Source organism: Pan paniscus, chromosome 22 (assembly GCF_029289425.2).
Source record: "Pan paniscus chromosome 22, NHGRI_mPanPan1-v2.0_pri, whole genome shotgun sequence".
Taxonomy (NCBI): domain Eukaryota; kingdom Metazoa; phylum Chordata; class Mammalia; order Primates; family Hominidae; genus Pan; species Pan paniscus.
Genome location: NC_073271.2, coordinates 28,084,214 through 28,112,083, shown reverse-complemented (window position 1 = coordinate 28,112,083; position 27,870 = coordinate 28,084,214). Strand labels below are relative to the sequence as shown.

Below are 27,870 nucleotides of genomic sequence, written 5' to 3'. Positions count from 1 at the left end.
TGCCAGACACTGCACTGAGGGCATGACCCACCACAAGGCAAATTCTGCTACCTCCTTTACATGTGAAGAAACAGCCTGCAGCGCTTATGTCATCCACCCATGAGCCCGGTGGAAACGCGGATTTTCCCGGCCCTGAAGTTGATGTTGTCAACCCTTGACTTGACACCACACTCTCAGAGCCTGTGGCAGGGTCAGGCGGTTCCAGGGATGGAAAGGCCCAGAGGCAGGAGCATGCCACAGTCCTAGGCTCCTGCAGTGGGATCCGAATGTTCCAGAGAAGGTTATGTGCTCCAGGACGTTATCTGGGATGCCATGAAGGGGAATGTGTCCTCCAGGTCACCTTGGTTGAAGCCAGCAAAGGACAATCACCATTTTCCATGGCTTTCCTCTCCCTTTGTGTGCATGACACACCAACAGGCCACCTTCTCCAAGGCAAAGGAGAACAAGCTTTTGCACACACGCTTACACACACAGAGACACACACCCATCCAGCAGCAAAGGCAATGTTACCAGCTTTCCTGAAAAATCTGGCACAATCTCCTTTTACTTGGTTCCCTTTCTCTACTTTTATGCAAAAGTCACCAGCTCTACCTGCTAACACCTTCTACAGGAAAAAGTAATCAAATGCACCTTTGTCATACATTTCCAAACAATATTTGGTAGAAAAGACAACAGTGCAGTTCCTTCTGTTTTAGGATTGCTTTTTAAATGGATCAGCAAACATTTTTTTCAGGCTGCTCTGTGGCCCACAGCCTTGAGAGCTGCCGGTGGCTGTCTAGGTTTATTTTCATTCCTTTCTAACCCTCCTTGGGTTCTCAAAAGCTTAACAATCAAGATGCAAAACTTCTGCGGACCAGTATCGCCACCCAGTTAGGGTCTATGGGTACCTAGTGGTGTGTAATGCGTGGGGGTTTGCTGTGGAAAGAGACCAAGCTTGGCCTGTAAGACCAAACTTCTCCCGTCACTGACAAGGGGGCTATTTGGCAATGAGCAGAAAGCTGCTATGGGGGCAGAAAAAAGGAAAAATGCACCCCCAGACAGAAAATTCCAGGAAACCCTGCCAAGACCACCCTTGTTAAACTTCATCCCAACATCCTGCACCCTGGTATGTCCTCCAAGAACCCCTAGCATATCCTTCTCCAGCTGAAAAGAATCAGTGATTTCATAGTAACTGGTTTCTAAGGAGAAATCAAGAAATTCACCCCACCTGCTCCCTGTCGGGGACAAACCTCAGAGTCAGTCCACGCAGAAGGGTCAACCGCCCAGAGAAAGCATGTTTATTTACAACTAGCCAATCTCCCTGCCCTCCAAGCACATGTTACCAAATGCAGTCAATCACCCAATTAGACTTTTTCATTTGCATGGCCTGTTTTCTCCAAAAGAAATTTCCTAGGGAGCAGGATGCTAAATTGCCTTACATAACAGAAACAGATCTTCAGAGGGACTATCACCTCCCCCTTCCACATGCAAGCTCCTCACACGGCAAGGCTGCCGCCTGCAGAGACTCCTGGCTTCCCTCCGATGCGCTCCAGCACCCACATAGACTTGAGGGTGGGCGATGGAATTCAAGCTCTCGGTTCGAAGCCCGCCCTCTCGCACCTTCATGGCACAGTTCCAAATCCCCCAAGGCAGATCAGAGAAAAGACCACATGAGGTCCCAGAGGCGAGCCATACACTAAACACCTTCTTGTTCTCTATCAACTATTTCCACCCACTGCGGATGTGCACGGACATTTGCAAAGTGGGACATTTTGAAAACGCGGCCCCATGAACAATCATTTACCCAGGATCCTTAATGTTGTATATTGTCCTGTGGAGGAGACGGAGATGCCTACAGGAGGGGGAAACCCATCCTTAGCCTCTGAGGTCTGAGCTCCAGAGAGCTGGTTCCCTTCAGAGTCTTCCCTGACGGCTGTGCAACTGGGGGTATGATGGCCACTGAAGAATGACCCCAGGCTTCTGTGTTCCAAAGACCCATAGCGCCCCCTTCTTTCCCGGCATGGCTGCCACAGGTGCTCCACCTGAGGATCCCAGCCATGGTCACAGCTCGGCAGTCCGGAAGTCTGGAGTCCATTCCTCGCTCTCTCCATAATGTGTTGGGTGACCTTGGGCAATTCACTTCTCCTCGAGGGAGGTGTTTTCCCACGTGTAACCAAAAGTGTGGATCCTTCCCAGCTCTGGGAGGATAACAGTGAACACACATCACACTTGCTTTATCGCCTGAACAGCATATGCATCCATTTAACAGGGACGGATGCTTGCTTTGCATCCTCATCACCCCAGGCCAGAGGATGGATGGCTGCCTGGGAAATCTGCCTGTTTCCACATGTGGCAGAGGAGCCCTGGGAGCTGAGGCAAGTTTTCTTTGAGTAACTCTATCAAGTCCAGTTCGACATGGGCTTTTCTGGAGCTTTCCTTCCCTCTGATGATTAATAAGCCTCACCAGGCTGTTTGGTCTGTCAGAACCAAGTGCTGACTGCTGCCACCTGGGATGGCCCAGAGCCCAGATGTCGTTGGCTGGTTGGTTTTGGTTCCTTGTCGCCCATCACATAAGAAGAAACCTGATTTTGCTGCAGAAAAACCTACAAGTGAGTGGATAAAAAGAGGGCTTTGGGCCGGGCGCAGTGGCTCATGCTTGTAATCCCAGCACTTTGGGAGGCCGAGGCGGGCAGATCACTTGAGGTCAGGAGTTTGAGACCAGCCTGGCCAAGATGGTGAAATCCTGTCTCTACTAAAAATACAAAAATTAGCCTGGCATGGTGGAGAGCGTCTGTAGTCCCAAGTACTTGAGAGGTTGAGACAGGAGAATCATTTGAGCTTGGAAGGCAGAGTTTACAGTGAGCCAAGATCACACCCACTGCACTCCAGCCTGGGTGACACAGCAAGACTCCACCTCAAAAAAAAAAGGTGGGGTTTTGTTCATAAATTAGGCCATTGAGCCAGGAAGCTCTAGATAGCTGCAAACTCCATTTCTCATACAGGTGGTAACAGAAATGCACAGGCAGGTGTAGAGTTGTAACAAGACAATAAAAAACAGTCAATTCCGCATAGCAAGAACCAATGTGATCTAAAGGGATTCTGATAAACTCACTCACAACAGGATTCTGCATGTTTTAATTCTGGATAAGGATGGGGCTGGCAGAGCCTGCTGCCCTGGGCAGAGACTGACCAACCATTAGGATCATATGTGATGGTTAATTTCATATGTCAACTTGCCTAGGCCATGGTACCCAGTTGTTTGGCCAAACACCAGTCTAGATGGTTCTGTGAAGGTGGTTTTAAAGATGTGATTAACAGGCCAGGCACAGTGGCTCACGCCTATAATCCTAGCACTTTGGGAGGCTGAGGCAGGTGGATGGCTTGAGGTCAGGAGTTTGAGATCAGCCTGGTCAACATGGTGAAACTCTATCTCTACTAAAAATACAAAAGCTAGCCAGGCGTGATGGCGGGCACCTGTAATCCCAGCTACTCGGGAGGCTGAGGCCGGAGAATTGCTTGAACCTGGCAGGTGGAGGTTGCAGTGAGCCAAGATCACAACATTGCACTCCAGCCTGGGCGACAGAGCAAGACTCAATAAATAAATAAATAAATAAAGTGATTAACATTTAAATTAGTAGACTTCAAGTAGATTATCCTCCATAATGTGGGTGGGTCTCATCCAATAAGTCAACGGCTTTAAAAAAAAAAAAGAATGTGGTCTTCTGGCAAAAGAAATTCTGCCTCTAGATGGCCTTCAGACTTGAAGCTGCAACATCAATTCATCCAACCTGCTGGTCTGCCCTGCAGATTTCAGACTTCCAGCCAACCCCCACAAAACTGTGTGAGCCAACTCCTCAAAATAAATCTCAGTCTCAATCTCTCTCTCTCTCCATACTCTATTGGTTCTGTTTCTCTGGAGAACCCTGACTAACATAATAATCCCCCAAGTTCTTACCTGCACAGCATGGAATTCAAGATCTCTTGTCCAGGTGTCCAGAGAGGCCTGTGAAAAGGAACATCCTTCAACAATTCGAGAATCTGCACCTGCTATTTATTCCCTAAATGCTTCCCCTACGGCCCTGCAGCTCTGGTTGAGAAGTATTCGTTTCGGTTTTCATAGACAGAAAGCAAATCCTGAAATTGCCATGGAAGTAGACAGCAGATGTCCTAACTCGTGTGCTGAATAGATTTTCTAGGTAAACTTTTTATTAAAATCTAAGATGCCGTATGGAGGAGTGCTCTAATGATAAGTCAGCAGCTCAATGTTTTCTCAAACAGCAAAGACACCCACAGAAATGGCACTTGGATCAAAAAACAGAACACAGCCAGCATCTGGAAGGTCCTCCCTGCCATCCCCATGTCCTCTGCCAGGCATTCTGTCCCCCAAAGTAACCATACTTTTTTTTTTTTTTTTGAGACCGAGTCTCGCTCTGTCACACAGGTTAGAGTGCAGTAGCACGACCTTGGCTCACTGCAACCTCTGCTTCCCAGGTTCAAGCGATTCTCCTGCCTCAGCCACCTGAGTAGCTGGGATTACAGGCATGCACCACCACACCCAGCTAATTTTTGCATTTTTAGTAGAGACGGGGTTTCACCATGTTGGCCAGGCTGGCCTTGAACTCCTGACCTCAAGTGATCCACCCATCTTGGCCTCCCAAAGTTCTGGGATTACAGGCATGAGCACTGAGCCCGGCCAAGTAACTACACTTCTGATTTCTAATAGCACAGATTGCTGGATCTGATTCTGAACTATATTTTTTAAAGTTATATAGATTTTGAAATAAGACACAAAGTGAATATTTTAATATTTGCCTTTAAATGTTTCATCCCTGTGTGGGTTGAACTGTATTCTCCTAAAATTCATAGGTTAAAGTCTAACCCCAGGACCTCAGAATTTGACCTTATTTGGAGAGAGAGTCTTTACAGAGGTAATCAAGTTTAAATGAGGCCATTAGGGTGAGCCCTAATGCAGTATGACTGGTGTCCTTTAAAAATGTGGAAATTTGGGCCAGGCACGGTGACTCACATCTGTAATCCCAGCCCCTTGGGAGTCTGAGATGAGCAAATGCCTTAAGCTCAGGAGTTCAAGACCAGCCAGGCAACATGTTGAAACCCCCTCTCTACAAAAAATTAGCCAGGCATAATGGTGCATGCCTGTAGTCCCAGCTACTAGGGAGGCTGAGGTGGGAGGATCACCTGAGCCGGGGAGGTCAAGGCTGAAATGAAATATGATTGTGTCACTGCACTCCAGCTTGGCCTGGAAACAGAGAAAGAAAAAGGAAGGAGGGGAGGGGAGGGGAGAGGAGGAGGAAGCGAGGGGAGAGGAGAGGGAAGGCAGAAAAAGAGAGAGAGAGAAAGGAGGGAGGGAGGGAAGGAAAAAGGGAAGAAAGAGAGGAAGAAAGAAAGAAAAAGAGAAGAATAAAGCAAAAAGAAAAAGAAAAGAAAGAAAGAGAAAGAAAAGAGAGAAAAATGAGGGAGGGAGGAGAGAAAAGAACAGGGAAATTGGGACACAGATACACACACAGGAGAACGCCGTGTGAAGATGAAGGCAGAGATCATAGTGATGCATCCGTAAGCCCTGAACCTGGCCTCCAGAACTGTGAAAAGTTAAATTTCTACCCATTTTGTGGTACTTGTTAGAGCAGCCAAGCAGACGAATCCAGTTCCCTGCCACCCTCTCCGTCAGTTTTCTTCCAAAACGCCAACATTACTTTGTCATTGCAGAGGAGACCTCCTAGCTGGATTTGACATTTTCCTATAAATTAACATTATTTTTCGAAAGACTTTAATAAAACTGGCCCTGGGCTCTCTAATGGCTTTGATAAGCCAATTTAAAATGATAACCTCCCCACCTCGACCCCCAAAGTCCTGGGGGGTTCTCTTTTTCAGAAAAAGGAGTCCGTCGGGCACACACGATAGGTGTCCTCCTCAGATGAGAAATGCACCCCATTTTTATAGATACAGTCTCTGCCTTTGACAGGAAAAAGAGGTAGAGAAAATGGTAAAGTTGTAAAATCACTGCACGGTTACCCCAAGAGGGAAGTTTTTGCAACTTAATTCAGCTCCTTTGTCTCCTAGGAGAAAACGAACTGGAATCAAAAGGAACAAAGAGGCCACTGCTTGCACTCAGTGCCCGGGACACGGGTTGATGACAGCCCTAGGGGACACGAGCCCTGGGCCACACCCTGGTTTGCTCACAATCTGAAACCTCTCCACCACTCCCTCTCCCCATCCAGCTCCACCCCCTGCTGTGTGGTGCGGAGGACGACTGGCAGGTCCTCTGGCTCCGAGTGGACTTTCCCTGTGAGGCCGGGGCCCTTCCCTTTCCTGAACTAGCCCCACTGCACTTTCTAGGTTCCTCGGGAGACAAGTTGGATCATCTGGTAATAACTGTCATTTAATTAGAGAAGTATCACTGCAGTTTAGAGGAAACAAATGGATCATAGAAAATTGAATGCTGTTTGCCCATTAGGGTTCCTATTTAAATCCTAACCATTAAATATTTCAACAAATGTTTAAAACGCTCACCATGTGTCTTCAGGACAGAGGAAATAACACAGAAAAGGAATCGAGATGAAAGAAGGGCCCCTTTCCCACTATAGTTCTGGCCCCTTCCGACACACACTCGCAATGGGGCAGGTGTGAGGTCAGCGTGGACCAGGGCATCGGCAAGGTGGCTTAGGGGCCACCTAGGGTACACACATTGGGCTCTCCATGCACCTAAGTTTGCATTGTTATTTGAGGTCCTCATGAGTGACATGCAAAGCACGAGGGAGGAAGTCTAACAGTGAAGTCTGCATCCCCTGGACTCTGGCTGGGGTGACCACCCTCAGTGCAGGTGACCATAAGAGGTCCCTCCCTGCCGTAAGGCATGGCCATTTGGTGATGATAATGTCATATGTGTGCTAGGCTGCAGGTATCCCCCTGCCTTTAATCCAGCCAGGTATCCCACCTGGAATGTTCTACCTATTCTGGTTGCTTATCCCAGTCCTATCCATTTTCTGAGACTCTGATCAGGGCCCACTTGATCTTTTCATTTGTTTATTGAGCAAATATTTATTGAGCACCTACATGCCAGGCATCCTGTGGCCTCTGGGAATATTGTGAGGAGCAAAAGGGACTCAGAGCCCACTCTTCTGGAACTCACAGCCCAGAGGGAGAGATGTTAATCAAACAACCCCAAAACAAATAAACAGCTGCAAATGGGACAGGCCCCAGGATGTAGAACGTGGTAGGCAGATAGGATCGATAGGATAAGACTGGATGGCAGAGGTCAGGGAACAGCAGGGGCCCATGGGGAGGTGATCTTGCTCTGGGATCTGAAGACACTTAGGTTCAGCAAAGAGGAGCAGGGAAAACATTCTGGAAGAGGGAGCAGCATGTGCACAGCCCCCACAGGCAGAGAGAGCACAGCAAGCCTGAAGGCTGTGGACTAAGCACAGGGAGGGATGCAGCGCTGTGTGTGTGGGCCATGTGGCTAGGAGACAAGGCAGGAGAAGCAAGCTGGGGCTGAACCACACAGGGCGACCATGCACGGAGTCTGCCTGGCAAATGAAGGAAACCTCCGAAGGTCTCAAGCAGGAAAGTGACAAGATGCGGTGCGAGGGTGAAAAGCTCGCTCTGACGGCCAGGCAGGAGAGAGCGGCGGGCCATCATCCCGGAAGCAAGAGAGTCAGTTAGGAGGGCATAGCAGAAGTCCAGGACAGAGGTGATGTGGCTGGGACCAGGTGTGGGGATGGAGACGGAGAGAGTGCAGGGGTTGGAGGGGTTTAGCGGTCAAATTGGCAGAATGTGGTGATGCGTTGGCTCTGGGGGTAAGGGGAGGGTCAAAGTCAAGGACTCTTGGGTTTCTTCCCTGCACTGCTGGGGAGGATGGGGCTGCTACTGTGGTGGGGGGCGGAGGGGGCGGGGGGAGAGTCTGGTTCAGAGCGTGCTAGATTCAAGACCCCTTCATTCATGCAAGAGGGGTTTAACATTTAGTAAGCAACTGGCCAGAGGGGTCTAGAGTTCAGGGGGCATCTGGGTCCCCACCACCTGGCTCTCTGGCTTTAAGCCTGAAAGCCACACCTGGGCTTGTGGCTTAGCTTCTGTGGCCACAGCCCACCTTCCAAAGGGCTTGTCTCCATCCTCATCTTCCCCGAGCCCCACAGCCTGTCTTGAGGAAGGGGGCATCCAGCCTGGGGTCAAGGCTAAGGCCCACCATTCCTGCCTGGCCTTGAGCATCCTTCTATCGAGGTCATGTTCTCTCCCTTCACTGCAGTGTCACTGACAGAGAGGCAGATGCTCACTGACTTCACTTCCCCTCTCCCACCCCCCAAATCCATGCAACCTCTCTTCTGCCTTTGGCACTTCACGAAGCTGTTCTTTCTAACATCCTCAGGACAACTAGCTGCCCAGTAGGCAATGCTGACCATTTCACATGTGACCTTTCCTCTGTTCCCACGGGCCCCACCGCAGCATCACTGCCTTCTGGCTGCCCCGCCCCCTGCCGGCTGCCCCCTGCCGGCCACCCCCAGCCCTGTCTTTGCCAGTTTCTCCTCTCTCTCTGCCCCAGGGTCTGTCTGAAATGGAGACCTGTGCCATTGCCCACCTCTATGCCGGGGGCAAGTCCCTCTCCTGAGCTCCCATCACATTCGCACACAGAGTCCTGCAGCTGGGCACTCCCTGTCATCAGTGTCTCTGGACACCTGCTTCACTGGCTGCCTAGGAGCCCAGTGTGGGCCCCGGTAACCACCATGCTCCACTGCAGCCCTGCGCACAAGACAAGCCCAGAGAAGAATCTTCCAGAGCGATGTGCACCGCTCATGGGATCAGGATGAAAACTTTACATTGGAAAAGGAAAGAGGGGAGAGGCCAGGCTCAGTGACCTCACTGGGGCATAGACAAAGGGTCCCTTTTTGATCCCTTCTCAAATGAAGGAACTTCTGGGTGGGTGACATGATTTGTCCCCACCCAAATCTCCCCTTGAATTGTAATAATCCCCATGTGTCAAGGGCGGGGACAGGTGGAGATCACTGAATCATGGGAGAGGTTTCCCCCATACTGTTCTCATGGTAGTGAATAAGTCTCACAAGATCTGACGGTTTTATTAAGGGGAGTTCCCCTACACAAGCTCTCTTGCCTGCTGCCATGTAAGACGTGACTTTGCTCCTCATTTACCTTCCGCCATGATTGTGAGGCCTCCCCAGCCATGTGAAACTGTGAGTCCATTAAAACTCTTTCCTTTATAAAGTACCCAGTCTCGGGTATGTCTTTATTAGCAGCGTGAGAACAGAATAATAGACCTGGGTGCCCCAGGAGAGAGATTCCTGTGGCAAGGACACTCAGGGGACATAAACAGGCTCCAGAGGGAAAAGGGAAGGTGGTTCCCAGGAAAATCACTGAGAGAAAGAAAAGCTCACTTGGCAAAAAGTGAGTGAGGGGCCCTGAGGCTGCACCCCACTCCTGGCCCCCTCCCTGGATCTGGAATTCACAGACACAGTTTCCTAACAAACATGGATGTGGGATGTTTGCTACAGGAGCCTAGTTTTTATTCTGAAATCAGAGTCGTGTTCTTTTTCTCTAGGTACATCCCAGGTTACATCAGGTCACCAGGGACAGCTGGCCAGGAAAGCCTGCCTGATCCCAAACTTTTGCGTTCCTCATCTCACTTTCTTCTGATGCCACGTGTTACACTCAGCTCTATTTTTAAGCATCTCATTTTTTTCTAGCATTTGCATTTTTTTCCTTTTATTTTTAGTTGACGCATAATCATTATACGTCTTTTTTATGGGACGGAGAATGATATTTCCATCTATGTATTCAATATGTAATGATCAAATCAGGGTGATCGGCATATTTATTACCTCAAATATTTATCATTTCTTTTTATTGGGAACATTCAAAATTCTCTTTTAGCTTTTTGAATATACATAATAAGTTATTGTTAACTATAGTCAGCCTACAGTGCCACAGAACACCAGAACTTATTCCTTCTGTCTAGCCGTAATTTCATGTTCGTTAAGCAACCTCTCTCTACCCTCCCTTCCCCCTGCCATTCCAAGCCTCTAATAACCACAGTTTTACTCTGTACTTCTATGAGATCAATTTTTGCTAGTTTCACTCACATATGAGTGAAACACTGAAACATCTCATTTTCATTTTGGGAGATCCTGACAGTGGTTTTCAACTTTGGCTGCTCATTGGAACATCCAGGGAGCTTTAAAAACTCCTGATACCCGAGTCTCACCTCCCAAGATTCAATGGAATGGGTCCGAGGTGCGGCCTGGGCATCCAGATGTTTAAACGCTCCCCGTGACTTTAACATGCAGCCACAGCTGAGAACCATGGTTTAGACACCGCAAAGCTGGTTCCGCTGTAAACCATTTCTCAAGGGCTCAGTTATGAGCGTAAGTATGTGTCTTTTGCTACTTCAGTGTCCCACAGTAATTGGTTTCTTTTCCAATTACTGCAAATGGAAATCCACCCTTCCTAAGAGACCCTGAGGTTTGCTTCAGGGGTCACTCACCTCATAGGACTCCTTGGGGGCCCTGTACTTTTCTATCTGGTAGAGCCGCGTCTTGTAGCAGAGGCTGTCCTGGATGTCAGATTTCTACCAGAGGAGAAAAGAAAAAGCACAGCTCAACTCTCAGAAATAGAAATGCCCATTAAGCAGTCATTAATTTTTAAACCAGCGCTTGGCTGAGAGAATGCTGGAAATGTTTGGCAGTCCAGTAAATTGCAACATCAAGTCTCACCCCAGGACGGCCTGCAGGCAGGTTGCAGTGTGGGGAGAGCCCTGGGCGCAGAGTCAGGTCACCTACTTGCGTTACTATCGCTGCCAGCAAAGGGCCAGGTGACCCTGAGTAGATCACTGCCCCCTGCAGGGCCTCAGTTCTTTTATCTGTGCAGTAAGACTACTCAAAAACACGAACAGAGAAACCAAGAAAATGAGCTGGAAAGAATAACTTATTTTATTGAACCACTGCATAGAACATAGATCTTGCTTGTTTGCTTTATTTTAAAACAGCACACGGCTGGGCGCAGTGGCTCATACCTGTAATCCCACCACTTTGGGAGGCCGAGGCGGGTGGATCACCTGAGGTCAGGAGTTCGAGACCAGCCTGGCCAACATGGCGAAACCCTGTCTCTAGTAAAAATACAAAAATAGCCAATCATGGTGGCACACGCCTGTAGTCCCAGCTACTCAGGTGGCTGAGGAAGGAGAATCACTTGAATCCGGGAGGTGGAGGCTGCAGTGAGCCAAGATCGTGCCATTGCACTCCAGCCTGGGTGACAGAGTGAGACTCTGTCTCTCAAAAAAATAAAAATAAAAATAAACAAAAAACAGTGCACACACACACACACACACACACATACAAACACACATGTACACACTGCTCCCCACTACCACCACCCAAATGAAAGCCATAACAATTCATAACATAGCTCAAAGAAGATAAACAGCTGCACCTAAGCTGAGGAAGGTGCAATCCTGTCTGGAAATGGGTGAAATAAAAACATGGATTAATTAATTAATCAACCAACAAATAGTTAATAAATGCCCTTACAGGCTCTCTATCTTAAAATACAAACTTCGTGGTTTTAAAAAGAGGAAACCAAAAGAGAAGGGAAGAGATGACAATTAAGAGATAACATTTTACTTTTTAGTTCACTAGATTGGGCTTCAAAATTATACACGGGGTGTAAATAATTGGTTGATAAAATTAATAACTGGGACAATGCATACAGTACAATTAAATTAGCCATGTGCAGAAATTACTGAGCAGTTGAGTTGTCTGTAGGGATTAATTCACTCTAGTTAAAAACAGCCACTCACCTAGAGTATGGATTCTCAGACTAGGTATGCCCTATGATTTAAGCATTAAATGTGAAACAGACATCATAAAACTCACAACTGGTCTGAGAATCCACACTCTAGGCAAGCAGGTGTTTCTAACTAGAGTGAATTAATCCCCATAGACAACTTGTTCAGGAATAAGACAAAGAAGCCCACTCTCACTACTTCTATTCAACATAGTACTGCACGTCCTAGCCAGAGCACTTAGGCAAGAGAAAGAAATCAAAGGCACCCTCAGGAAGAATAGCTAAGGAATGCTGGGATTAATGCCTAGGTGATGGATTGATCTGTGCAGCAAACCACCATGGCACGTGTTTACTTATGTAACAAACCTGCACATCCTAAACATGTACCCCAGAACTTAAAATAAAAGTTGAAGAAAAAATAAAAATAAAAATATTTGGGAAATTGTTAAACTAAATAAATAAGTAAATAAATAAATAAATAAATAAAAGGAATCAAAATTGGAAAGGAAGTTCAATTGTCCCTGTTTGTAGATACACGATCTTATATACAGAAAACCCTAAAGACTACCAAAAAACTGTTTGAACTACTAAATGAATTTAGTAAAGTTGCAGAATGCAAAATCAATATACAAAAATCAGTAGTGTTTTCATACACTAACAACAAACTATTCAAAAATGAAATCAAGAAAGCAATGCCACTTACAATAGCCATAAAAAAATCAAATGCTTAGGAATAAATGTAACCAAGGAAGTGAAAGATCTGTACACTGAAAACTATAAGACATTGATGAAAGAAATTGAAGAAGACACAAGTAAATGAAAAGATTCCATGTTCACAGATTGGAAGAATTAATATGATTAAAATGTCCATACTATACTAAGCAATCTACGGATTCAATGGAATCCCTGTCAAAATTCCAATGACGTTTTTCACAGAAACAGAAAAAAAAAAAAAAATCCTAACATTTGTATGGAACCACAAAAGACCCTGAATAGCCAAAGTCATTTTGAACAATAAAATCAAAGTTGATGCATCACACCACCTGACTTCAAAACACATCACAAAGCTATAGAAACCAAAACAGCATGATACTGGCATAAAAACAGAGACACATAGACCAATGGAATAGAAAAGAGAGTCCAAAAATGAATCCATGCACTTACGGTCAATTACTTTTTGACAAAGCTGCCAAGAACACAGAATGGGGAAAGGAGATCCTCTTAAATAAATGGTGTTGGAAAACTGGACATCTACAGAGAATGAAATCAGACCTCGTCTCATACCATCTGCAAAGTCAACTCAAAATGAGTTAAAGACTTAGGCCCGGGCCACAGTGGCTCATGCTTGTAATCCCAGCACTTTGGGAGGCCAAGGCAGGTGGATCACCTGAGGTTGGGAGTTCAAGATCAGCCTGACCAACATGGAGAAACCCCGTCTCTACTAAAAATACAAAATTACCTGGGCATGGTGGCGCATGCCTATAATCACAGCTACTTGGGAGGCTAAGGCAGGAGAATCACTTGAACCTGGGAGACGGAGGTTGCAGTGAATGGAGATCTCGCCATTGCACTCCAGCCTGGACAACAAGAATGAAACTCCATCTCAAAAAGAAAAAAAGACTTAGGCCCAGGCCAGGCATGGTGGCTCACGCCTGTAATCCCAGCACTTTGGGTGGTAGAGGTGGGCAGATCACGAGGTCAAGAGATCAAGACCATCCTGGCCAACTTGGTGAAACCCCATCTCTACTAAACATACAAAAATTAGCCACGTGACAAAAATTAGCCACGTGTGGTGGCAGGCAGGCGTCTGTAATCCCAGCTACTCAGGAGGCTGAGGCAGGAGAATCGCTTGAAGCTGGGAGGCGCAGGTTGCAGTGAGCCAAGATCGCGCCACTGCACTCCAGCCTGGTGACAGAGTGAGACTCCATCTCAAAAAAAAAAAAAAAAAGAAGAAGACAGGCCTGGTGCAGTGGCTCACGCCTATAATCCCAGCACTTTGGGAGGCCGATGCGGGCAGACCACAAGGTCAGGAGTTTGAGACCAGCCTGGCCAACATAGTGAAACCCCGTCTCTACTAAAAATACAAAAATTTGCTGGGCATGGTGGTGCACACCTGTAGTCCCAGCTACTTGAGAGGCTGAGGCACAAGAATCGCTTGAACCCAGGAGGTGGAGGTCACGGTGAGCTGAGATCACACCACTGCACTCCAGCTTGGGTAACAGAGTGAGACTTCATCTCAAAAAATAAATAAATAAACAAACAAACAAGATCCAAAACTATAAATCTACTAGAAGACAACCTACAGAAAAGGCTTCATTACATTGGTCTGGACAATGATTTTTTGGACATGACTCCCAAAGCACAGGCAACAAAAGCACAAATAGACAAATGTAATTACATCAAATTCAAAAGCTCTGCACAACAAAGGAAATAATCGACAGAGTAAAGAGATCTATGGAATGGGATAAAATATTTGTAAACCATACATCTGACAAAGAACATATAAAGAATGCAGCTGGGCATGGTGGCTTATGCCTGTAATCCCAGCACTTTGGGAGGCCAAGGTGGGCAGATCACGAGGTCAGGAGATTGAGACCATCCTGGCTAACACGGTGAAACCCTGTCTCTACTAAAAATACAAAAAATTAGCCAGGTGAGGTGGCAGGTGCCTGTAGTCCCAGCTACTTGGGAGGCTGAGACTGGAGAATAGCGTGAACCCAGGAGGCGGAGCTTGCAGTGAGCTGAGATCACGCCAGCCTGGGTGACAGAGCAAGACTCCATCTCAAAAAAAAAAAAAAAAAAAAAGAATGCAAACAACTCAATAGCCAGAAAACAACCCAATTAAAAAGTGCACATAGGATCTGAAGACATTTCTCAAAAGAAGACATAGAAATGGCCAATAGGGGCCGGGCGCGGTGGCTCACACCTGTAATCCCAGCACTTTGGGAGGCCGAGGCAGGCAGATCACAAGGTCAAGAGATTGAGACCATCCTGGCCAACATGGTGAAACCCCGTCTCTACTAAAAATACAAAAATTAGCTGGGCATGGTGGTGTGCACCTGTAGTCCCAGCTACTCAGGAGACTGAGGCAGGAGAATTGCTTGAATCCAGGAGGCAGAGGTTGCAGTAAGCAGAGGTTGCAGTGAGCCGAGATCACGCCACTGCACTCCAGCCTGGTGACATAGCGAGACTCCCTCTCAAAAAAAAAAAAAAAAGAAATGGCCAATAGGTATGCTCAACATCACCAATCATAAGGGAAATGCAAATTAAAGCTACAATGAGATACTGCCTCACATCTGTAAGAACAGCTTTTATCATAAAGATGGAAGATACCACATGTTGGAGAGGATGTGGAGAAGAAAGAACCTTTGCACACTGTCGGTGGGAATGTAAATTAGTACAACCATTATGGAAATCAGTATGGATCCTCAAAAAATTAAAAGTAGAACTACCATGTGATCCAGCAATTCCACTTCTGGGTCTATATCCAAAGGAGATGAAATCAATATGTTGAAGACACATATGCACCCCCACCCCATGTTCAATGCAGCATTATTTACAATAGCGAGGAAATGGCTGTTGTGTCCATCAACGGATGAATGAATAAAGAAAGTGTGTGGTACATATATATAATGGAATACTATTCAACCTTTAAAAAGACAGAAATTCTGTCATTTTTGACAATATGGATGAACCTAGAGGACATTATGCTAAGTGAAATAAGCCAGGCACAGAAAGACAAATAGTGTACAATCTCACTTATACATGGAATCTAAAAAGTGTAGGTCACAGAAGTAGAGAGTAGAATGATGGTTACCAGAGGCTGAAGGGGATGAGGGAAAGTGGGCAGAAGAGACATTGGTCAAAAGATACAAAATTTCAGTTAAACAGGAGGAAAAAAAATTAAGACATGATTGAACAATGTGGTGACTATAGTTAATAACAGTGTATTTATTCTTGTAAATTGCTAAGAGAGTAGATTTTCAATGGTCTCACCACAAATGAATGATAAATTTGTGTGGTTACACATATATTATTTAGCTTGATTTAGCCATTCCACAATGTATATATATTTCAAAGCATCATGTTGTACAGGATAAATATATACCATTTTTTTGGTCAATTAAATAAATTTAATTGAAAACGACCCTCAAACCTTTTCCAGTTAGAATGACACCAGCTGAGTTTCCAGAGAATGTTCTCAGATGACAAAGCCACACTCTGCTTTGCAACACTTGCAGCCTGGATGCTGGGCAAAGCAGACAGGCAGAAATGCAGCAGCTAGCAACACACCCAGGCACCTCAGGACACAGTCTAAGAGCTTCAGGCCAGGCGCAGTGGCTCATGCCTATAATCCCAGCGCTTTGGGAGGCCTAGGCGGGCGGACTGCTTGAGCCCAGGAGTTAGAGACCAGCCTGGGCAACATGGCGAAACCCCATCTCTACAAAAAATACAATTAGCCTCGACTTCCCAGGCTCAAGCGATCCTCCTGCCTCAGCCTCCTGAGTAGCTGGGACTATAGCAGGATGGCTTGAGCCCAGGAAGTCGAGGCTCCAGTGATCCATGATTGTGCCACTGCACTCCAGCCTGGGCGACAGAGTGAGACTCTTTTTGTTGTGTTTTGTTTTGGTTTGGTTTTAAAAGACAAAAAAGCTTCAGATAAAATGTCTCTCTTGCTTGGCATGAGCTATGTAATTGTTTAAGAAGAGCGTGAATCACAAAAGCTTGTATCTCTAAATGTGGAAGTAAACATAGGACAGTTTTTTAAAACCTAACACCCCTCCATCTTACTTGGTCAGCACCTGAAGAACTAGTTCCACCAAAAGAAAAATGTTTGGAACTGTTAACTTACTTGGCAAAGTAGCAATGTCATTCTCTAATAAGCAAAATCATGAACTTTATAATATAGTCAGTTTCATGAAAACACATTTGAATAAGTTTTGAACAGTATTCATCACCTGAAAAAGATTACCAGTGCATTAACCCTCTTTTCTTCCTTTTATCTGAAGACTATTTAAATTCTTAACTTTCATCCTCTATAGCATGGTGGTGTCCAAATGCTATGACCCTAATCCCTTATGTGTGACAAACTTGTAAGCAGGCACCTGCAACATATGCATATTTATAAATTATAAGCATGTAACATTGTACGAATATATCATGTACGCTATAAGATATATAATAAATAGAAATTTTAAAGTATGAGAAAGAAGTTTGGGGAATACAGTCTTTTTGCAAAAGAGAAATGGGGCCGGGCATAGTGGCTCACAGCTGTATTCCTAGCACTTTGGGAGGCCAAGGTGGGCAGACTGCTTGAGCTCAGGAATTCAAGACCAGCCTGGGCAACATGGCAAAACCCCATCTCTACCAAAAATACAAAAATTAGTTGGTCATGGTGGTGCGTACCTGTAGTCCCAGCTACTCAGGACACTGAGGTGGGAGAATCACTTGAACCCAGGAAGCAAATGTTGCAGTGAGCCAAGATCATGCCACTGCACTCTAGCCTGGGTGACAGAATGAGACCTCATCTCAAAAGAAAAAAAAAAAAAGAGGGCCAGGTGCTTTGGCTCACGCCTATAATCCCAGCACTTTGGGAGGCTGAGGTAGGAGGATCGCTTGAAGTCAGGAGTTTGAGACCAGCCGGGCCAATATGGCAAAACTCCATCTCTACTAAAAATACAAAAATTAGACAAGCGTGGTGGCACGTGACTGTGGTCCCAGCTACTCAGGAGGCTGAGGCAGGAGAATCACTTGAACCTGGGAGGCAGAGGTTGCAGTGAGCCGAGATCGTCCCACTGCACTCCAGCCTAGGCGACAGAGAAAGACTCCGTCTCCAAAAAAAAAAAAAAAAGTCTCAAAAAACAATTAAAACAAGAGAAATGAGAGAGAAACAGCTTCAAGTCCAGTATGTCTTTTATGTTCCTTGTGATGAGAGAACAGAGAACTGCTGTGTGATACAAGAGATTTTCTGAATCTCTCCTCATCATATAATAAAATAAAATAAATAGTATACTATATGTTGAAAGTCCTGTCTTTCTGGATTTGACATCTCTTCTCCAGTAGCTTTCTATGAGCAAGGCAGCCACAGTGACACCATCTGTGAAATCTAACTCAAAGTGTTGACTCTGTCCCCATCAGAGAGGTGCCACCCCATCATACAGAGCACATTTTTTCCCCCATAAAACATTGTTAAATCTCTTTATTGTTGAGAGTACTTCTTCTCATGTAGATCTTTCCTTTGGTGGTTCACAAAAAACAAAAACAAAAACAAAGGAGTTCTGTGGATAATTTCCTGCGGAAGCACAATGGAAGCACAATCTAGCCAATATTCTGAGCTAAATCAGCTTAGAAACATCTGTACTTTCATCCAAATGTTTAACCAACCTCCCGTGGAGCATCTTCAACTGTTCAGCAATGTTTTCTAGACGACTCCCAAATCCATTTGCTAACAAAAGACACACACTGACCACCTTGTCCTCCGGGTATTAATTTGGTCATCTCCACCATGCCAGCGAGAATATCATTTCCCCAACTGCAGGTAGATTTTCATCTTTAGCTCTCATATAGAAACCTCAAAAAGGTTTCTAAGCCTATTGCCTAGTGAAATTTGGTGACATATTGGGCTATCACGTGACTTCAAATAGCACATGTTCTGGATGGTAAATGTCTTCCTAACAGTGACAACTCCATGCCATCAGATGTCAAGGTGCAACAGGCCCAGGGTGAAGGTGGTCCCTCGTGAAAGTGAACACTCAGTCAAATTTCAGATAGGCTTCCTGGCAATTCTGAATTTCTTTGGCTGACTCCCTGTTAGAGCTGGTCAGCACCCACCATTCTGTGTAAAAGCATGAGCTGCTGTATGCAGACTCCATATTGTCTTGGATCCAATTTGCAGAATTCTTTTTAAGCCGTTGTCCATTTGGAGAGAGACAATTTAAGGCACATAAATTCTCTTACTCAGGCACACAGAAACTGCTTGTGGCAAAAATGATGAAGGGGACAGGGTGTCAGGGTCCCACCATCCACCCCACGCTGTGGAAACCCCAAAGGTACCTCGCGGGTGACACGAGACACTTGGACTTTCTGACACTCAGACTGAGGGAAGGTGCCAGAGTCAGGCCAGGCAAGTCCAATTTTGTTCTTATTTTCTGGAGAAGTTAAACCTAAATAGTGGCTTTCTCATATATAGTACCATAGTTCAGAGACAAATGCCCGGGAGGCACTGCTACCCGAGTTTTATGACCAGAGAACCCTCCAATGCCTCCAACATGGGGAACCCAAAGACCTAAGAGGCAGCAGAACAACAACAAAAAAAAGACAACAGAGATGCTGTTGAAGGAAAAAGAGGCTTGAACCCCTCCCAATTCTGCCCAGGGCTTAACTCGGTGGGAGAGTATTTGAAAAACATTGCAGATAAAAGGCATTCCCTGAGAAGCAGGTTTAGCTACGACTTTATCCCACATTCAGAAAACTCAGCCTCACATTAGATTAAATTAGCAGCTTGGATCAAGTGTCAGCAATTGAGAAGCACTTTGGGTGTAGGAGCTCTTTTTTCCACAGACAGCAGAGACGATCGCCTCTAGGATCGCACTTACCCCTGACAAATAGCGCTCCAGTTTCTTGTTTAAGAGGAAGTAGATGGCCAGGATGTGGCAGGCGCGGTTGGAGAGCACAGTGTTGATTACGTCGCTGTTCTTGTAACCCAGCTTCTCGGTCATGTGCAGCACGACGCTCGGGCTCAGGTCTTCCAGAGAAATCCTGCGAGGCGCAGAGAGAGAGGACCAGTCACCCCTGCACTTCACGGAGAGCCCCACACAGCCCCCCTGGGCACAATCAGCTTCATTCATTCACTCATTCATTCACTGACTTGAGTTTTTATTTTGAAAATGTTCTCGTATTCAGAAAAGTGGAGGGAATAGTACAATCACTTTATGTATACCATCATCTAGATATACCAGTGATCACTTTGCCATCCTTGCATTTTTTTTTTTTTTTGCTGAAGTATTTTAAATTACAAACATCATGACATTTTACCCCTTAACCCTTGAGTGTGCACCTTCAAAAACCAAAGATGTCCCCCACAGAACCGCAATACCATCAACATACCCAATAAAATTTTAATAATCACTTAATAGCATCTAATACCCAGATTATACTCAAATCTCCCAACTGTCCCCCAGATTTCCTTATGATCACACATTCTTTCCTTAAAATGTATTGGTTGTCATGGACAGAAGCCACTCTGACTCTGAATTTTGGGGTGGAAAAGGAAGGTATTCAGGAACTAGCCAGATCATGTTTAGGGGAACAGAAAGAGCTCATAAGTTCATACATGGGGGGTTCAGGGCTCAGCGGCAAAGTGGGGTCCTCTCAGAGGAAGAGAGTTAAAGCTACTTCACAAGGGGACTGTGAAGATAAACTCCTTGGGATAAAATGGCAAAGAAATACCGGGCTTCATTCATCTACGCATTCATTTGTTCACCCTCCCAGTGGGGAAGAGAGGATGTAAATTCACTTAGTCATCCTGATAGTCCTATGAGTAGGTACTATCATGACCCCAACTTTACAGATAACAAAACCAAAGCCCACAGCAATGCAGTACCTTGCCCAGGGTCACACAGGCAGGAAGTGACAGCCCTAGAATTAAGAACCGGCAGCCGGGTTCAGTGTCTAGATGCTCACTGCTTCCCAAATAAACAGACACATCCATCATCATTATCATCATCATCACCACCACCATCACCATCATCCAATGGCTATGGAGACCGAGAAATCAGGGGGAGGGCTCTAAGGGAGTGTATGTGTTGGTAGTGGGGCTGTGTCAAAAGAACATTCTAAATCCCTTAAGAGTGATACAAAGAATGATGGCATTCTGAACAAACTATCGCAAGGACAGAAAACCAAACACCGCATCTTCTCACTCATAGGTGGGAATTGAACAATAAGAACACTTGGACACAGGGTGGGGAACATCGCACACCAGGGCCTGTGGTGGGGAAGGGGGAGAGATAGTATTAGGAGATACACCTAATGCAAATGACGAGTTAATGGGTGCAGCAAACCAACATGGCACATGTATATATATGTAACAAACCTGCACGTTGTGCACATGTACCCTAGAACTTAAAAGTATAATAAAAAAAAAAGTATAATAAAAGTATAATAAATAAATAAATAAAAAGAGTGATACAAAGAGGGCAATCGGAGCAGAAGGCAAGTTATCTGGCTGGAGAGCCACTAGCCTCCATGTCAAGGGGTCTGAAGACATTTGGATGGAACCTCAGAACCATAATGCCCAGAGAGGTAGCCCCATAATTGTAAAGAAGAGGAGACTTTGCAAGTTCTTCTGTAAGAAGAGAACTTGCCCACTGCACATGGCCGGTTGGCAGGGGCACCGAGAGCAGAACGAGGTCTCCTGACCATTGCCTGCCACCGGTCGGTGTAACCTACATCAGTTCTCCCTCCACTACTTTTGCCTAAGTGCTGTCCCAAAAGACAAACAAATGAAAACACACCCAACAAACAATGAGATCAGCCTTCCTCATTCCTGTTTGTCACAAAATTACACATTCCAGATAACATGTGGGAGAGGGATTGGCACGATTACTGGCTTAAAAAGTGTATTAATAACAAGTTTGTTTATTAAAATAACTACTTGAGGTCTACCAAAACAATGCAGAGGGAACAGTGGTTTGGAAATACCTGGGAATCCCAAGAGCAGTGCACCTGCCGAGGGTATGGGGTGTTCTGGAAGAAAAGTCAGCAGCATGGAAAGGAGAGGTGTGCACAGGGGCAGACACCCCATCTCTGCCTTTTATGTCCAGTATCTTCAAAAACGAGCTCTGCCAAAATGTAAATGGTCAACTGACTCTGGACTGAGAGGAATAGTTTAAATGTCTTCCTATAAACCATGCATAAACCTGATGCTTTCCAGTATCACTTAACCAATCTGTATATGGCTTCATGTTTGGATGACACAGAGAATGGTACAATGTTCCAGAATACTAGATATAATTTGAATTGAGCAAATTCACATACAATCCATTTTGATACCATGGATCTAATTTGGTCTAATTCTGTCCTGTATTGCCTGCGACCTCCTCCCTCCCACCAGTTCCAAAGCTAACTGGAGGGGTGGAGAGACTGTCCAGGCCCCTGCAGGGAGACAGAAAGAGGCAGCAAGGTTGGCTCTGTACAAAAGTATGAAACCCAGCACTTTAGGAGACTGAGGCACAGAGATTGCTTGGAGCCAGGAGTTTAAGACCAGCCTGGGCAACACAGAAAAACCCGCATCTCTACAAAAAAAATAGAAACACTTAGCTGGCGATGGTAGCACATGCCTGTAGTCCCTCTACTATAGAAGCTGAGGCGTGAAGGTCGCTCGAGCCCAGGAGTTCTAGGTCACAGTGAGCTGTGATTGCGCCACTGAACTCTAGCCTGGGCTATGAAGGAAGACTTGTCTCAAAAAAAAAAAAAAAAGTCTGCACCTGGATCAGGAGGGGAGCTGGGCACCTAGCAAACATCTGTTGACTGACTGGCATAAACATTTATTTATAAAAAATTTACTTGCAAAGACATTTCCCTCTTTGCTTTTAGAGATCAACTTGGAGGCAGAAACGACTTCACAGGAGAAGGCTTTATAGAAGAGTGATGTAAAATACGAGACCTTTATTTTCCTAACTTTCTCAAAAGAAAAATATTGACAACACTTAAAATACATCTGGGGCTAGGTATGTTGGGAAACTTATAAAACACACTTTATAAAGAAAATATCCCTTTCTCTGTTTGTATGTTCTCACTCCCTTTATCTACATGCCAGTAAAACCAGAAAAATAAATATAAAAAATACATTTTTTTGTCTTAAAGATAAATGTTTTTCAAAATAAACACTGTAAATAACATGTACCTCCCCCAACAGCCTAGAATTCTGGTTCCAGGCCAGGCACGGTGGTGGCTCACGCCTATAATCCCAGCACTTTGGGAGGCTGCAGCAGGCGGATCACTTGAGGCCAGGAGTTTATGACCAGCCTGGGCAACATGGTGAAACCTCATCTCTACTAAAAATACAAAAACTAGCCGGGCGTGGTGGCACTAATCCCAGCTACTCAGGAGGCTGAGGCAGGAGAATCGCTTGATCCCAGGAGGCGGAGGTTGCAGTGAGCCGAGATTGCACCACTGCACTCCAGCCTGGGCGACAGATCAAGACTCTGTCTCAAAATAAATAAATAAATAAATAAAAATAAAGAAAAAGAATTCTGGTTCCACGCTTAAAAACCAAACACTGATTTGCCTCTAGTGTAAAATCAGCAACGGGCCTTACACACACAGAAGACACTGAGTGCTGTTTTCCTGAGCATGTGAGATCTCAGCCAGTTCTACAATCCACTTAACCAGTTTCATGTGCAGCCATTATGCTTCTGACCAAGTCCAAATGCAAAAACCATTACAATAATCTGGCAACAACAGGATAGGAGTTGCCTATCCTGTTTTATAAGTTTTAATCTATCAAACTTTGATAGATTATAAGTTTTAATCTATCAAAGCCTGTCTGCAAACTGTGGGAAAGCTACAAAATGAGATGTCGCCTCGTAATTCTTTGTGAATGAAGACGCAGCCAACAAGGAGGGGAAATACTGTCTAACACCAACTCCACTTCCTTCAACAGTTGCCACATTGAGTGGATTGATTATGCTCATTTAGGCGGTGATTACATGAGCTTAATGACTCATGTGGCCACCAGCAAGGCCCCCTCCTTTAACAGAAAGCATACCTGCGTGCTGCTCTCCATCACGAGTATGGATAATGAGGCAAGGTCCTTTCAGCTTTGCTCCCTGCCTCGCTTTGGAGTAGTATTTCTGGTGTCTGTTTCAGATCCTGGCCCACATCGAGCTGTTATTGGAAAACAGCAATCTATTTCCAGGTTCCCTTGGTAACCTAAGTCACCTAGACTTTGTTTAAATTACCTCCCATGAGCCAAATGCTAGAATTCTAGATGGCAACGGAGTGAAACCACCTCCTCTCTGGGCACGGTGAGTGTAAATTTGGCACTGAAGTGTGGATGCAGACTCCCACGCCCCTTTAAAGTTTTTCTAGAGCTTCCATCCCAAGCAGAGCCCTGCCTGGCCATCTTCTTTGAAGGACTCAGCACTTCTGCTTTCATAAGGCTTGGTGGGTGTGTCTAGACCTTCCTAGGCATTGAACCTATGACCACACAGGACACCCCTTTCTCTGCCCTTTCAGTCTCCTATCTGCCCCTCTGGGTCAGTGGTTCTCTTGTCTTCATCCAAGCCTGGTCAAATGTGCAAGCCACCCTAGGTCTGAAGGAAGAAGGAAGGTGGGTCCCAGTCTTGGAAGGTACTGAACCCACGTGGTTTCCTTGTTTGCTCAAAAACAGCCAAAATAAGGGCCCTCATTCCCTCGCTCAGGTTAGTTAGAAATAGGACAAACGAGTAGAAAAAAATATACAAGGAAATGTTTTTGGCTGGGCGCAGTGGCTCAAGCCTGTAATCTCAGCACCTTGAGAGGCAGGAGGATCACTTGAGTCCAGGAGTTTGAGACCAGCCTGGGCAACATGGCAAAACCCTGTCTCTGAAGAAAAATAGAAAATGTGCCTGACATGGTGGCTCATGCCTGTGGTCACAGCTACTCAGGAGGCTGAGGTGGGAGACTCCCTTGAGCTCAGGAGGTGGAGGCTGTAGCGAGCCATGATCATGCCACTACACTCTAGCCTGGGTGACAGAGTAAGGTTCTGTCTCAAAAAAAAAAAAAAGAAAAAAGAGAAATGTTTTTTAATCTGTAGTTAGCGCACCAACATGGAGAAGCGTGGGCTGCACAGGGAGCCCATCAGTGCTCCTATGCTGTGGGTTCCTGTCTGCAAGCTTTGCTTAAAGAACCCTCCTCATGGAAACTGATAAAGTGAAGCCTTCACAGAAAGTCCATAGGGACACCCGGCCTAAAACGAATGACTCCTATGCCTTTCCTTCCTGCCTCCCACATTTTAAGGCAGGGGTCTTAGGGCTGAAATAAACATCAAGAACAAGGCAGAAGAAGGCATCTAAGGGTGGTTTGGAAAGGGAGGGGCGATCCCATGTTTCTGTTTCATGTTGGCAGGTGGGCTCGTGAGCTGATCACACACACGCAAACACACTCACAACACAAGGACTGGCCGGGCACGTTGGCTCACACATGAAATCCCAGCACTTTGGGAGGCCAAGGCAGGCGGATCACTTGAGGTCAGGAGTTCAAGACCAGCCTGGGCAAGAGGTGAAACCCCGTCTCTACTAAAAATACAAAATTAGCCTGGTGTGGTGGCACATTCCTGTAATCCCAGCTCCTCAGGAGGCTGAGGCATAAGAATCGCTTGAAACCAGGAGGCAGAGGTTGCAGTGAGCTGAGATTACGCCACTGCACTCCAGCCTGGGTGACAGAGCCAGACTATGTATCAAAAAAACAAAACAAAGACATACACACACACACACACACAAATTTACACACAACACATACACACACACAGACACAACACCCATGCACATGGAGACCCAAGCAGACATAGACACTCTCTCTCTCTCTCTCTTTCTCTCTCTCTCACACACACACACACACACACACACACACACACACACACACTCAGGCCACAGCTAGTCTCAAAGGTCCCTTTGTGTGAACTAGAAAAAGGCACCCCCTGGGAAGATACAGACCCTCAAAGCCTGGATATCAGCCTCCACTCACCTCTCCTCCAGGTGCCCCTGCAGGGCACATGGCATAACAGCACATGGTGGCCCTGTCTACGCTTCCTCTTGTGGATGTGTGGGTGTGGGTGTTAGGGGGAAGGGGAGATAGCCAAGAGAGAGCGCGGCTTTTCCTTCAATCACGGACAGCTTTCTGTCCGGAACTGCTCAGGGCTCGTAGGACAGGCCCCGTCTCTCCCGAGGAGTTCCTCTGGGTGCACGAAATTACCTGTTGGGATAGGTGACATTACAGGGCACTTTGCCCGTGTAATTCTCATTAAGCCAGCGATTCGCCAGTGCCTGCTGAATATTTGGCCTCTTCACAGGATCCGGTTCCAGGAGAGAGCGCAGGAAACTGATGGCACCTGGGAGACATTTGGGAAAGAATGCACGCATGTTACAGGCTGAACGCAGACACCAGTGAAAGCCACCATCACAGGGGACTCGCCACCTTGCCTGCCCATCCCGAGTCACTGCTGGGGTGATCTCTTCTCTAGGTCTCTGGGCAGGGTTCCGATTCAATGATTCGTGGAGCTTGGTTTCAGCCCCACCTCCCTTCAGACAGCAGGGGTGTGGAAAATCCCATTTCCCCCTCTCTCTCTTTAAAAAATACACACCACATAGCCAAAGAATTTAATTTCTCTGTCCAAGGGGAGCAACTGGTACATGATACAGCAAGAACCAGTTTGGGTCTCCCCATTCTGTGTTTCCCAAGACAACCTGTGGTCTTTTCTTGTTGCTCATAGGTGAGCCAAAGAGATGCTCTATTGACAGGCTTGCAGGAATGAAAGAAAATAAACAGAAAACGCCTGCTCGCAAGGTAGGTTTTTGAGCACTCAGGGAGAAGCCAGAAGTGTACAGGCATCCTAAGTTAGACCTCTCAACTGGGCACCACAGGACACTCAGAGTCTCAAGGGGCCAGAGAGGTCCTGCTTTCTGATCCTTTCCTTTAAAGCCATTCTGCACCGCCGCCCACCTCCCCGCCTCGGCCTCCCAAAGTGCTGGGATTATAGGCCTGAGCCGCCACCGCGCCTGGCCAAAAATAATGTTTTAAATGCCCTGGGTTTCCTTTCATTTCACAAATATTTACAGAGCACTTGTCCATTCAAGCACTGGAGATAAGAAGCTAATTCATCTCTAAGCAGAACATTTGCATCCTTTAAGATTATAACAATGGAAACAACTGTATGAGAGGTAAAAATGCATTTATAATGCACACGAAGCCTTTTATTTTGTATTTATTTTATTCATTTTTTTTATATTTTGGAGACAGAGTCTCACACTGTCGCCCAGGCTGGAGTGCAGTTGTGCCATCATGGCTCACTGCAGCCTTGATCTCTCTGGCTCAGGTGACCTTCCCACCTCAGCCTTCCAAGTAGGTGAGACTACAGGCATGCACCATCACACCTGGATACTTTTTTAATTTTTTTGGTAGAGATGGGGTTTTGCCATGTTGCCCAGGCTGGTCTCAAACCCCTGAGCTCAAGCGATCCTCCTGCCTCAGCCTCCCAAAGTGTTGGGATTAAGTGTGTAAGCCACCACACCCAACCCATGAAGGCTCTTCTAAGGCTGCAAAATTGTTCAGCAGGAGAATATACAGCATACCCACATATGGGCAAAGAATGTCAGGGGTGACTTCAAAATGCAGACGGTCTGTCTTGCTTGAGTTGTGGGACTGTGATATTTTCTTATGCTATAGCCCTTATTTTACAAAGTATTGCGGTAATGTTTTTGCAATATAAAAGAATTCTTTTACGTAGCTTTGTACTTGATTTCCAACATACCAAATAATAGATCCCAGAAAATAATAATGTGCTTGGTCCCCCGATTTTTCTATCCTTCTCTTCAAAGTTATTTTTTCAGTTTTCTAAGGTAATCTTCTTTGCAAGGAGAAGTCATAAAATGTCTTACTTTCTCAAAAGCTTTAAGTTGTCATTTGAACATTGTTCTTGAGGAAATGCTGAGCCTTTTGTCAACTCATTTTCTGCAGGGTAAAAATGAGGCCATCAAAAAAGGGGCCAGTTGTGATGCCAGAATCAACTCAAGAGAAACAATCTTTGCTAGGTCATGCAGCCAGGTCAACCTCCATGGTGAACCCACCACCAGGGTGAGTTCCCACACTGTTGAAGAGGTTACCAGGTCATCTCCCTTTCAATAGTGGGTAGTCTCTACTGGGTATCTACCCAAAGGAAAATAGGTCATTACATGAAAAAGACACTTGCACACATGTTTATAGCAGCACAATTCACAATTGCAAAAATATGGAACCAGCCCAAATTCCCATCAATTAACAAGTGGATAAAGAAAATGTGATATATATATACATGTCATATATATAAACATCAAGGAATACTACTCA

At 45.8% G+C, this 27,870-nt stretch overlaps 1 protein-coding gene across 1 annotated transcript in view; it reads right to left on the bottom strand.

Annotated features, from left to right (window-relative positions):
• Window positions 1-27,870, bottom strand: part of HUNK (hormonally up-regulated Neu-associated kinase) — a 127,380-nt gene that overhangs the window by 7,870 nt on the left and 91,640 nt on the right. The window contains exons 6-9 of the mRNA XM_034948203.3: window positions 25,741-25,876; window positions 19,380-19,542; window positions 10,487-10,570; window positions 3,935-3,982 (exon numbers count right to left, since the gene is read on the bottom strand). Coding sequence (XP_034804094.1) covers window positions 3,935-3,982; window positions 10,487-10,570; window positions 19,380-19,542; window positions 25,741-25,876 — 431 coding nt within the window. The remainder of the gene's footprint in view (window positions 1-3,934; window positions 3,983-10,486; window positions 10,571-19,379; window positions 19,543-25,740; window positions 25,877-27,870) is intronic.